Source organism: Sminthopsis crassicaudata, chromosome 1 (genome assembly GCF_048593235.1).
Source record: "Sminthopsis crassicaudata isolate SCR6 chromosome 1, ASM4859323v1, whole genome shotgun sequence".
Taxonomy (NCBI): Eukaryota; Metazoa; Chordata; class Mammalia; order Dasyuromorphia; family Dasyuridae; genus Sminthopsis; species Sminthopsis crassicaudata.
The window spans coordinates 541,600,768-541,615,165 of NC_133617.1; the positions used below are offsets into that span (position 1 = coordinate 541,600,768).

Below are 14,398 nucleotides of genomic sequence, written 5' to 3' on the forward strand. Positions count from 1 at the left end.
GTGCTTTGAATATAACATATCATAGAATTCTTGATTTAGAAATGACTGCCATAGGAGACAAGAGTGCAAAATATAAGAGAATCTGCCAATCTTTGCATGACAATGACTAGTCTTTTTCTTACAGACAATGTTGTATGATTAAAAGTAATACAATCTATTTTAGGGAAGAAGGCATAGAAAGCCAAGATATATATTTACAGATGTAACACATAATATATTAAGTGAAAACTGAACTTAAAAGTTTAGTTTTCTTTATTATATAAGAGAAAAGTTTTTACAATGAATTTCAAGATACAGGGTTTGCAATTAGTTGGTGCTCAAGAAATGCTACTGCTGCAACTGAGCTTAATGTATGGGAGCTTCAAGATTCAGTGGCATTCCAAACCAACTTTTACAGAAAAACTGCATGAGATTTTCATGACATTAGATGCAGTCTTAAAAGTTATGCAGAGAAAATTGATATTTGGCACTGAGTTATTTAATGTCATCAAAATGCAGAGAATATTCCTTTTATCTCTATAATCGCAATTGACAAAATTTTAATTTAACTTTTTTTAATGATTTATATTGAAAAATGTAGGTCACCAAAATATTGTTTAGTGCCAAAATATTTTGACTGATAGAAAGCAAGGTTTAAAAATGAAGGTCCAATTCAGGCTCAGGAGTCTATCTTTCCTGTATTTATAGTATACAGAGTGTGTGCTAGAGGGGGCCATTTGGCTCTCAGTCAGTCAATAGATGGATTAAACATTCGCAGTAGGAAATCTTACTGGCATAAAAAAGAAAAGTTCTGGATACAAAATGTAATAAACTGTAGTCTAAATAAGTCATAATTCAATCATTTCTGGCTAGAAGCAGAAAAGTCTAAATAGAATCCTGATAGTTCAAAAAAATTTCTAGGAAATCTAGCCTCCAATTATATGTAATGTTTTAGCTATATTCTAAAGCTCTTCCCAATCTCCCCACCCCCATGGAAAAAAATGGTTTATGAAATCCTACTAGCCATTAGCCCTTTCTTTTGCAAATGTTCCTGGAAACATTTCCTTAAGTACATCCCATTTGGGGTGACTTCGTGCTTCCAAATAGGAGGGATTTTAGAGATCATCTAACCCAAAACTTTTTTTCTTTCAAGGTAAGAAAATTAAAACTCATAGAAGAGGGAAAAAACTTCTCAAAGAAGTAGTTAGTATATAGTATAGTAGTACAATTAAAAATTTAGTAAATAAAATTAATGCTCATTACAATACTGGAAATAAAATTTCATAATCTCTAAGTCATAAACCTAGAGTTTAAATCTGGGTCTTCTGGGTACAAATCCAATAGTATATCTATTATAAAATGCCTTGCTTTTTAAAAATTTTCTATTTAAAATGAGTTCACATTTTTCATGCTTAATCAAAAAAACTAAAGAATAAAGGTATATAGAGTGAATATTAACTCTTCTGGGCTACTCCTCCAACTTGCACTCATGCTCTAAAATTAGGTTGCAGAGAGTGACCAAGTTCAAGGGATGATCCCCTGTGGGCAATCAGTGTAGTTCATGTTAAATCAAAATTTAAACATAATTAGTTCTCAAGAAAGACATTTTTAAAATGGAACAGTAAAATAGTACCTATAACACACTTTTCCCCCTATTACTCTTCTACAAATTCACACATTATTGATATGACAGGTACAAATTTAAAATAAAATGTCAATGAGACACACATGTAGAGAATACATGTTGACAAAGACAATACACAACTTTGGAACTACAGGACATGAGAGCCGCCACCAGATGGATTGCTCAGTAAGGCTTCCTAACATTTTCTGCAGAATAACTGAGAATACAATAGCTCTCATTCTAGCTGCCAGAGGTCCTATTCGTTAAAAGTGCTTCTGGTGCAATTATTTCTCTATATCTGAGTCTGTGTGCTGTGTGTTTCTATAAAATGGGGATAATGACAGCAAGTACCCAATGAGGTTATTGTGAGGATCAAATGAGGCAATATTTGTAAAGCATTTGCTACAGTGCTTGGCATATGGTAAGTGCTAAATAAATGCTTACTATATTACCCTTTCCTCAAGAACTCTCTTGAACTGGCTTCTGAATGACATGTTTTCCTCTGGGGAAATATGGCTACTGCAGGGATTGGGGTAAGGAAGGAAGGAATGTGGGGGAAGGATGATTCTGGCATCTATCACTCAAAGTTCAATTTTCTAGGGCTTAGCCTTCCAATGACATGGCCCATTTTTCCTTATTCAATTAGTTGTTACTTTCTGACTCAATGAGAAAGCTGTTTCTACTGCAGACAGACAACAGAGAATAAGATGGTCAATTGACAGAATCCTGGAAGTGAGGAAGACCTGAGTTTGAATTTTGCCTCAGACAATCACCAATCTGTGAATTTGGGGCAAGTCCTTAACTTGTCTCAGCCTCATTTTCCTTGTCTATAAACTGGGAAGAAAGAGTTGTGCAAAATGCTAATTGTTAGGATAAATGGCCCTCATTAGGAAGCCTCTCAGAATTGAGAAGCAAATCTCCCAGTAAAATTATGGGCTTAATAGTAGTTATGGCATAAACAATTAAGATGGTGGATTGTATGGTATCATTTCCAAAACTTCCTAAGAATTAGAGCAGATTGAATTCACATGAAAGCTTCCTCTTATATTTGGTACACTTCCTGATCCATGTAATTCAAGGATGAACATAAAATGCAGTCCATCAGATTCATAGTCTTGACTGGGCATTGGATGCATTTCAAAAAACAAAGTTATACCGGAAAGAAATCTTATAGATGGAGAAGGAAATAAGCATTTATGCAGGACCGACTCCATTTCAGACACTATACTAAGAATTCTACAAATATGATCTCATTTGATCCTCTCAACAGGGTAAGCCCTGTTATTACATCCCCTTTACAGTTGTGAAAACTGAGGCAAATAGAAGTTTAAGTGCCTGATTCCTGGCCCAATGTTCTATCTACTCATGCCATCTAGAAGTCTATGCTTTTTATACACACAGCAAAAAGACTCCTGCTCACACAATACAATTCTGGTTGGATAGTTTCAATTATTTTTGGTTAAGTTTTTGTATTTTTATTCTGTTAAGATTGGTCTGGGCTTCATAAGTGATATTATTAACAATACCTAATAACAAATATTCTTCTAAATAATTTTTTAAAAGTCTGGGTATCTGGACAAAGTCAAAACCAGTGGACCTAAATTCTAACTTTTTAAGAAACTCTAAACCTCAAGCAGAATATCTAACACACAAGGTAGAAGGATTAAATATTGTTGAGATATCATTGCCACTTAAAAATTTTAAAATGAAAGTAAAGTACAAGCACAATGAGAAAAATAGATTACCAAAAATATATATATATTTCTTGTGACAGGAAATGAAAAATCCTCTAAACAGGAGAGTATTATTTTAGGAAATTTGAAAGCCATTTTTGAACCCTGAGTTATAGATATTAAGAAGATAAAATGCTGGAGAATTAAGTCTAAGAGAGAAGGTAGAATAAATAATGGAAAATTATAATTATTTTTCATCAAACATAACTCAATATTAATTACTCTTTTTTTAATAACCTATTTTCTTTTATTGAGAATTATTTTCCACAGTAAAAGACCATGTTATAGAAAATTGGCTGTTATAGCATATTAACAATTATAACTTTTATTTTTCTAAATTGCTAATTAAAAATCATTAACATATAAATATGTTAACTTGCAAATAGATAAGTTTTACTTTTTATAACTTTATGTCCTTATAACAGCAAACTGAAGACACTTAAAAGTACTTGTATTTTTTTTCTTTTCGCTTTTTCTTTCACACTGAACAAATGCAGCTTCTCCATGAGATTAAAAAGTTCTTGGGCACACTAGTACAGATTCCTTATCAGTGTCTTCAAGAAGAGGCTAGATCAATTCTTCCTGGAGACTCCAAAAAGAGAGTTCTATTCAGATAATGTTGGACTAGCTGACATGAAATCTTCATTTACAAGGCTAATTCTAATTCTGTGCATTTGCAGTCAGAAGTCATTTAATCTTTCTGAGGGTGTTTCCTCATATAGAAAATGACAATGCTCAGGGCAGCGAGGTGGCGCAGTGGATAGAGCACCAGCCCTGAATTCAGGAGGACCCGAGTTCAAATCTGGTCTCAGACACTTAACACTTCCTAGCTGTGTGACCCTGGGCAAGTCACTTAACCCCAGCCTCAGGAAAAAGGAGAAAAAAAGAAAAGAAAAGAAAAGAAAAAAGAAAATGAGAACGCTACCACTGGTATTACTTATCTCACAGGGTCTGTGTAAAAATAAAATGCTACTATCTCCTTGCCCTGCTGTCTCACATGATAAAGTATCCTGACTCCTCACCAAGGTTAATGCTGCTACTTTTTCAAGAGATCCCATTCTATCTTTTCTCCTATAACAGACTGCTTTGTCTGTCACCCCTGTTCTGTCACATTTTCAATCTCTCCCTCACTACTGGCTCATTTCCTACAAATTGACCCAAGACTTCTCCATCATGAAGAAAACAACCTTCACTTAATCTTTCTATCCCTGCTAATTATTGTTTCATATGTTTTCTATCCTTTGTAGCTCAACTCCTCAAAAAGGAGATCTCTATTAGGTACCTCTTAATTTCTCTACTTTCACTCTCTCCTTATCCCTTACATTTGGCATCGACCTTATCATTACACCAAAACTGATCTCTTCAAAGTATCTAATGATCTCTTAATTGCCATATCCAATGATCTTTTCTCACTCCTAATTCTCTTTGACCTCTTGGTAGCCTTTGACACTGCGGATCATTCCCTCAATTCCACAATCTCTCTTTTCTAGTTTTTCAAAACAATCCTCATTCCTGGTTCTCTACCTACTTAGTTGACACTTCCCGTTCATGCCCTCTACTCTTAGGTGTTCTTCAGGGTTCTTCTTGGATTCTCTTTTCTCCTTTTATGGTAGGATTTAAACTTATTCGTTCAAGAAAATTTTACATAACATTGGGTATATATAGGTTTATAAAACAGGCATACAAATCAAACCTTTACTGATAATAATTTATAATTTTCTGACCCCCATATTCAGTTATTGGATCCTTTATGGGGCTGTAACCCACAGTTTAAGAAGCTGTACTATACTTCTTCATTTGTTGATCATCAATTCCCATGTATTTTACCACCTCCATGCTTATGATTCTCAGATCTGCCTATGTTTCCCCATCTCTGCTAAACTCCAATCTTGCAGCTTAAATTACCTTTCTTACATCTTAAATCAGATGTTCAAAAGACATCTTAAACTCATTATGTCCAAAACAGAACTCAATCTTTCCCCCCCAAATCCTCTTCCCCTTCCACCTTGTCTATTATTGTAGAAGGCAACACAATTCTTCTAGTCTTTCAGTCTTACAACTTGGGAGTCATCTTAGATTCTTCACTATTCCTCACCCCCATATTTAATGCTTAATTTGTTGCCAAGGCCTGTCAATTATACCTTTACAATACCTCTCTTACTTGCCCTCATTTTTTCTTCAACATTGCTACCATGAAAAAGGACACTTCGTTTCTCAGCTCTGGGAATTCTCTCTTTCAGGTCTGATGCACTCTCCCATCTTTGCTGTGATTAATGATCTCCCTAACTTCTTTTAAGTCCCAATTAAAATCCCACCTTCATAGAAACCTTCCCTAACCCCTCTTAATTCCAGTGCCTTCACTATGATAATTATTTCTTATTTATCCTGTATATAGCTTACATTATATATTTTGCATGTTGTCTCTCCCATCAGATTTTAAGTTCCTCTAAGATCAGGAATGCTTTTTGCCTCTTTTTGTATCCCTAGGGCTTAGCAAAATGCTTGATACATAATAGATATTTAATAAATGTTTACTGATTTATTGACTGCATATATATATATATATGAATTAATATTATTAGTATACATACTTATTAATTGTTGAATGAATAAATGAAAAGACTAAAAATTAAACAATTTTATACTGGAAAGAGCTATAATTATTCTGATTCTTTAAGTTTTTTTCAATGTAAGTACAATAATATCCTACCATAAATGTTCAATATAATCTATTTTATACCTTTACCAGATGACAAGAAAAATTTCTACATACCTAATCTCCTTAGAATAGGATTTAAAATCAAAAACTACCCAACCAAATAAATAATGTGCTTAGCCTAAATTTCCCTTATCTTTAGTAATACAACATAACATTAATATTAAAAATAGCTAATTATTTACAGAGCCCTTTAGAAATGGCAACTTATAATTGGTTAGACAGAAAATTATGATATGCTTCTTGTAGTTACATATTTCAATTAAGTATTTAGATGAAGTTAATAATTCAAATAAATTAAATTGGAAATTACAACAAATGACCACATGCCTAGAACTCTGATTAAATGAGCAAAAGTTAGAGAATGTAAACTGAGAGTATGTCTTCTCAATTTGGTTACTATTCAACTTTCTGAAATAAAATTAACAAATATTCTATTTACAATGTCTTAGTTATGATGACATTCAAGAAAAGTTTTAAATATGGTTCTTAAGATATATTCTATCCATTGTCTAAGGACCAATCAAGAGAAGTTTGGAGGAGCTAAACTATAATCTGGCCTCTAAATGGTAGATTCTTTTTCTATGGAACAAAGAAAATACAAAATAGCCCTTGGCCAAATATGATCCCTTTCCACTTCAGCAGGGATAGAGGCTGAGTGACAGAAAAGGAGAAAGAGATTTCTAAAATCATCATAATTTTTAGAATTTCTAGAAATGTTAACTCTTGGTATTCTAAAGGTGAAACTCTTATCCAGTGAATAAACACACTTATGGAGGATCAAAATAGTTCTAGAAGTAATATTCTTTTTTATAAATAAAGTCATATGAAAAAGCAAATTGCAAAAAAGGAAAAGGAAGAGGAGAAGGAGAAAAAGGAGGAGAAAGAAGAAGAGGAAGTGGAAAAAGAGAAGAAAGAAGAAAAACAACAATAACAACAAGATGGCTTAACAGATTCTCCTTGAAAAGAACAAAGAAATTGGTAGAACTTGTTTTTTGTGTATCTAAAAATAAGATGAAATATTTCATGGGGCAATCGACCATTTTGGGAACAAAATCAAAAAGACCATAATGAAGGTGATATAGGCTATATATTAAAAAAAAAAAAAAAAAAAAAACTATACCATATAAAAAACATGCCTTTCTCTTTCTTACTAAATTAAATAAAATAAAGGCAAAAAACAATTTTTAGCACAGGTGCTGTGTAATGCTTAAAGAAAGGCAAAAGACAGTCCCTACTCTCAAGAAGCTTATAGTCTAATGAAGAAGGCAATATGGAAACAACCAGGAACAAACAAGCTCTATACAGGATAAACTAGAGATCACAAACCAAGGGAAGACACTGGCATTATCTAGTACAGATTGGAATCTTAGCTGGGACTTAAAGGGAAAATAAGATGAGAAGGAAGAAGAAATAGCCAGTGAAAATGCATGAAATAAAGATGAAGCACTTTGTTCAACAAACAGCAAAGAAGCCATTGCTACTGGATCATAAAGTAAATGGAAAGTAGAAAGCTATAAGAAGACTAGAAAGTTAGGAAAGGCCAGATTACAAAGGGCTTTAAAGGCAAATCAGAAGATTTTATTTTTTATTCTGGAGGTAATAGGAAGTATTGGAATATATTGAATGGGGGTAGGGTGGAATATGGTCCAATTTTTGTTTTAGGAAGATCAATCTGATAGATGGTTGAAGGATAGACTCAAGGAGCAAAGAGTTTGTAATACATATAAAATGATAAGCCTGCTCCAAGTGGACCTATCAGAGAAGAGAAGGGGATAAATACTAGAGATGTTAGAAAAGGTAGAAATATAGGCAGTGAGACTAAATATAGGCAGTGAGAGTAAAGAGTCATGGATTACAGCTCTATTTGGAACCTATAAAAGTATATGACTTTAACATATGTAACATATATTGGTCAACCTGCTATTTGGGAGAGGGGGTGAGGGGAAGGAGGGGAAAATTGGAACAAAAGGCTTGGCAATTATCAATGCTATAAAATTACCCATGCATTTATCTTGTAAATAAAAACCTATAATTAAAAAAAAAAAGTATATGAGAACAATTTACACATGTATTTAGAGTGTTTCTGATGACTGTATGAGAAGAGAATTTACTGGCTTCTAGAAATAATATTCTGCAAAAAAATATTATGCTACATATGTGTGACAATTTAAATATTGCTTTGTACATACTTATCACCTACACTCCCAAACATGTTGTTGTTCAATTATTTCAGGTGTGTCTGACTCTTCGTAACCCCATTTAGGGTTTTCTTGGCAAAGATACTAGAGTAGTTTGCCATTTCCTTCTCCAGCTTATTTTTTAGAAGAGGATCCTAAGCAAACAGGATTAAGTGACTTGTCCAAATTCACACAGCTAGTTAGTTTCTGAGTCTAGGTTTGAATTTACGAAGATGAGTTGCTCCTGATGTCAGGTCTGGTATTCTATCCACAATGCTACCCAGCTACCCTCTTACAACTATACATACACACAAATAATTTGATATAGAAACACACAAAATTCAACATGGCAACTGGTGGGGATAGTGAGAGGAGAGTTAACAGAAAGAACAAAGTAAGATAAATTTTAGCTTCTGATCATAGCTCTTAATGCCAGGATTAAAAAGATAAAAAAATTTAAGAACCAGAAATCAGAGTCTAGATTAGTCTCCCTAGATTAGGGAGAGATAAGGGAAAAGGAACAGATCACTTCAATAACAGATTACTAATACTGATCAAATTACTTCTCTTTCTCCATACATCCTTTTTATGTTGGTTTTTATGGTGTGATTTCATTATTTGGTTTGATCAACATTATATAGTGAAAAGAGAATAGGTTTTGGAGTCAGAGAATCAAGGTTGAATTTTTCTTTGAAGAGATATACAAGAAGAAAGAAGAGGAAAAAATATAAGGAGAGGGCAGGAAGGATGGAAGGAAATCCACAATTAATCATCATATCTATGAATGGGAATGAAATTAACTTGCCGTACAATGGAAGAGGATGATGAAGTAGAAAGCAGAATCCAACCATATATTATTTACAAGAAATATTCTTGAAACAAGAAGATTCAGAATTAAATAAAGGAGGCACTGTTAAGTACATTTGTTATGCTTTAGGCAAATTTTAAAAAGCAAGGGTACAACAGTAAAGCAAGTCATTCCTTCAAGTTATTGTTTCTTCTCTCTTTTAAAATCAAATGTCTAGAAAGATTCCTTTACATTTTTTGTCTCAATCTACTTATCTCCCATTCAAATCTTAATCTCCTGCAATTTGGTTTTCACCTTATTACCTTACTGAAATTCCTTTTTTTCCAAGGTTAACAATGCTCTCTTAACTACTAAATCTTTAATCTGTCCTCATTCTACCAAACCTCTCTGCAAATTCTGATATTGTCAACCCCTCACTCTTCTTGGATACTCTTAATCTTGGATACTCTTTTAATTCTTAGCTTCCGTGGCACAGTTCTCTCCTGGTTTTTTTCCAAAGTGTCTGACCATCATTCATTCTGCTTTGCTAGATCATTATCTTACTAAGTGTGGATATCCTTCTTTGATTTGTTTTCATGGGTTCAATTATTACCAGAACTTAGATGACAAATCTATCAATCTACCCACAATCAGCAAATGACCAACGGCCTGCTGGACATCCTAAAGGCATTCTAAACTCAACATTTCCATAGAAGAACTCATTCCCTTTCATCCTCCCTCATTATCCACCTCCACTCTGCATCCTGCCCTCAAACTTTTCTATTTCTTTTGTAAGGCATGATCATTCTTCCAGCTCTTCCCCGTGAGAACAATAAACAGCTTAATTATTCATTTGTATTTACAGGCAAATATCCAAACCATTTTATTTCAAGTAGAAATAAGTTTTTATTTTTAAATTTGAATATATTTAAATAAGATATACCTAATCTTCTAGTAATTCAAAGAATCAAAGAATTCAGATATGAAAGGCACATTACATACCATCTAGGTCAAACTCTCAATTTTTAGATGAAGAAGTGGAATCAGAGAGGTAAAATGATGTTTCTTAACTCATTTAAGTTGCTACAATGTAGCAGAATTATAATTCAACCTTGATTCTTTGACTCCAAAACCTATTCTCTTTTCACTATATAATGTTGATCAAACCAAATAATGAAATCACACCATAAAGACCAACATAAAAAGAGAAGAAATTTGTAAATACTGAGGATCCTCATTTCATTTCCTTTCTAAATTTCTCTCTACATCCTACATCCCATTATCCCTTCCAATTTTCAAATAAATCTCCTCTCCTGCACAGAAAATTAAGAAAAGGTGATTCTTATTTATAGTCAATGTATGTATGAGATCAACTAAGCAACTAAGCAGTGCTAAAGAATCCAAATTTTCCCTAAATTATCTGAGATACTGAGTGCTTGGATTCCAAAACATTTTCCTGATAAGCAAGAGAAGCTATTTTGTGTAAAAACACTAAAATATCAAGAAGCAAGAACAGTCATGGCTTACTTAAGAAAATATATACTACTGTGGAAATACTTTGTGTATATTAAAATTTCCTATAAATAGAACTAGATTTGGAATATACAAAAGTAGATTGATTAAGAGTCACTGTAATGATAGCTAATAATGGATTTTCAAAATTGTGTATATATATTATCTCATTTTATTCTCACTGAAACTCTGAGAAGTATTATTTCTATTATCTCTATTTTATAGATAAAGAAAATAAAGTTGCTGAGAAATTTAATGACTTGGCCTAGTTCACACAATTGTCATACCTGAATTGGTATTTGAATTCAAACTTTACTGACTTTAAGTTCAAGACCATATCCATTGTATCACCTACTTGCCTACATGGATCTTTTGAAGAAGCAAAGTCTCAGTTCTGCCATGATGTTGGAAAAGTCATTCACTCCTTCTGAATTTCAATTATCTTATTTTTTCAGAATGAAGGAATTAGGTCAGGGGAATTCCAATGTTCTTTTCTAAGAAATGTCATTAGATAATTGAGAATTGTATAGATATTAATAAGAAGAGGGGGCCAAGGCTTAATTTTTAAAAAGAAAAGTCATTTTTAGAAGGTATATTCAAAGAAATTAAATTCCATGACAATAAAAAGTTTACTATCAACAATACCAGCTCATATTAATGTAATGCTTAACATTATACAAAGAGAAAAAAAAAGATTACACAAAGAATTCCATAAACAGCTATATGAGAAAAGTCTGGAACCATTGATATCAGCAAATGTCAAGATGAAGAGTTTTGAAGTATCCCAAGTCACTAAAAAGATTTGAGAGATTTAGCATTACGATGTTGGTTAATACCATTTTTCTGAGCTATCTAATTATTCAAAATATATAAAAGTATCCCACATAGGACAATATTACAGACAAACTTTTTACATGTGAATTCTACCAAACATTTAAAGAACAATTAACTCCAATGCTATATAAGCTATTTGAAAAAATAAGGATTAAAAGAGTTCTTTCAAATTTCTTTTATGACACAGACATGGTACTGATACCTAATCCAGGTAGGTTGAAAACAGAAAAAGAAAATTATAGACCAGTCTCCCTAATGAATATTGATGCTAAAATCTTAAATAAAATATTAGCAAAAAGACTACAGAAAATCATCCCCAGGATAATACACTATGACCAAGTAGGATTTATACCAGGAATGCAGGGCTGATTCAATATTAGGAAAACTATTAGCATAATTGATTATATCAATAACCAAATTAACAAAAACCATATGATCATCTCAATAGATGCAGAAAAAACATTTGATAAAAAATTCTTAACCAGAAAACTATTAAGGATGCTAAGGAATAAATCACTGGCCTTTTTCACATGTAGATGTATTTTTCAATATAATCTTTCAGTCATTTAGATTTAGCAATACAAAGCAAAATAAATAATTTTGGGAGACAGAAGGAGGGTACTATTAGCTTAGTTCCCCCATAAGTCATGAAAATTAAGTATATATCTAAGCTCAAGTCAAACACAACAATACTTGAAAGAAAAGTTGGACTAAAATCAACAGAAGAGAAAAGGAGAGAGAGAATTGTTTTAATTTAATTTTTTCAATACCTATTCAAATTCTTAGTTTACAACTAGAACAAGATAATAGTTCCCATTTAGCTAATGTGTCAAAAGAACCAATTTATCCTTTCCAATTTTCAAATCAATCTCCTCTTCTGCATAAAAAATTTCTTCTGATGGAGGCAAAAAGTAAAAGTGGCAAACTAATCAAAAGAAAAATACTTTTAAATCTTTGTTATTTGAGATTTCATCATCAATAAGATAAACTTAAGCAAATCAAGTCGTTCCAGTAATTTCTTACTCAATTTTATTTTCTCAACAATTGCGATCTTATAGTTACTCTGCTACTTATTCCCAATATGTACTGATAAGACACATAAAGAAAAAAACTTCTTGCACACTATTGTAGGTTAGATTCATGATTTTATGTAAAATCAAGGATAAAAGATTTTTACATTTAGGTTCATCATGAGTCTGTGAATGAACTTTAAAGACTTTTATATTATATCTTTTTTTATCTTGAAAAAATGTCAAGAAAAAAAAAAAAGTCCAATTACCTACCATAGTCAGTGATCTTACAAGACACCAAATACAACTCTTTCAGGTTTTGTCCTTCTTTTGCAATGACCTCCACACACCTGTTAATAATACACACACAAAAAGAAAATTAATATTAATGCATTTCATGTTAAATTAACAAAGCCTCTACCATCAAACACTCTTATGAGATCAGTTTTTAACAGAAGTCACAATTTCTTCTTTTAATAATCGTCAAGCTAGTTCAAGAAAAGAAAGTATTATATTCATTACTTCAAAACTCCATGTATATTTCAGTCTCCAAATCAGTAAATGAAGCATATTTGTAACTAATGCATCTTCTATTTTTTAAAATTACTGAAAAAGTAATGTTATGCCACAGTTCTCTTTTATTGTCCTGACTCAGTTTCCCTAATTGTTCTGCTTCAGTTTATAATTGTTCAGCTCAATCCTGCAAAACCATCCATCCCTCTTAATCAGAATATTTGATAAGGATGAAAGATTTTATATTTTGCAGTATCAGAATGCCTCTCCCCATTCCAAGCTATTAGAATATCAGATACAGTCTTATCAAGATGCCTCTCCCCATCTCCAGGGTGTCTCCCCCCATTGTGCCATCCCATCTCTGGCGGCTCACCCCACCCTGTCAGAGTCCCGTCCCGCTCTCAGCACTCTAACTCTGCCCCTGCCTCAGTTTACCCCCTGAGTCTTAGCCATGTGTATATATGTCACTGAGAACTCACATTATTTGCTTGATTCTTAGAGACAATAGTTTCATTCAGCCCTGGGACCAAACCATGGATCCATTTGGTCCCAGCACAATCTCTCCCTTTTAAATAAATTATTAAATACTCTCTAATCTCTATCTTGCCTCAGTTTCTCCGGTATTACAGTAACAGTAAAATGGTTGGTAAGTTGATAACATAATATAAAACATCTATCAATAAATTCATAAGCATTTCTTAAGGTACTAAAAAGAAACAGTTTTTGGAGAAATATAAGCTACTTAGAAGGGACTAATTGTGTTTGTCTTTGTGTATATATATATATATATATATATATATATATATATATATATATATATATATATATATATAGGCTGGAGTTAAGTGATTTGCCCAGGGTCACACAGCTAGGAAGTGTTAAGTGTCTGAGACCAGGTTTGAACTCGGGTTCTCCTGAATTCAAGGCTGGTGCTCTATCCACTGTGTCACCTAGCTGTCCCCTTGTCTTTGTATATATTCATAGCACTTAGCACAGTATTTAGGACACAAAAATGTGTGTGTGTGTGTGTGTGTGTGTGTGTGTGTGTGTGTTTGTGTATGTGCATATGTATAGATATAGTAAATACAAAATAATTTTCAGGAGGTAGAAGATGAATAGCAGTTAGGAAGATCCAGAAACACCTAGAAAAAATGAGGGGTGACCATTCTCCCTTTCAGCATTCTTTGTTGAACAGCACAGATAGGTCACAGAGCCACAAGGTATAAAAATAAGTGCAATGGAAAGACTAACAGAAACATCAAGGAGGCCAGCATCACTGGAACCTAGAAAATGGGAGGATTATACAATAATATTAGTATGAAAAGTATGGAAGATGAGTTAGAATCAGCTTATGAAGACTCCTGTATGTCAAACAGAGGAGTTTTCCAAGGACATCACTGAAAGCATATTATATTTATTATATTATTAACACAATTCATGCCATGTTATATATTACAAGGTAATTATTAACTACATTTGCATATATAGGCTCTATGTATATGTGTGTGTG

General features: G+C 32.8%; 1 protein-coding gene across 1 annotated transcript in view; it reads right to left on the bottom strand.

The window, feature by feature from the left end:
* Positions 1-14,398, bottom strand: part of FBXL17 (F-box and leucine rich repeat protein 17) — a 528,599-nt gene that overhangs the window by 176,438 nt on the left and 337,763 nt on the right. Inside the window, exon 7 of the mRNA XM_074281924.1 lies at positions 12,649-12,725. Within this exon, the coding sequence (XP_074138025.1) occupies positions 12,649-12,725 (77 nt within the window). The remainder of the gene's footprint in view (positions 1-12,648; positions 12,726-14,398) is intronic.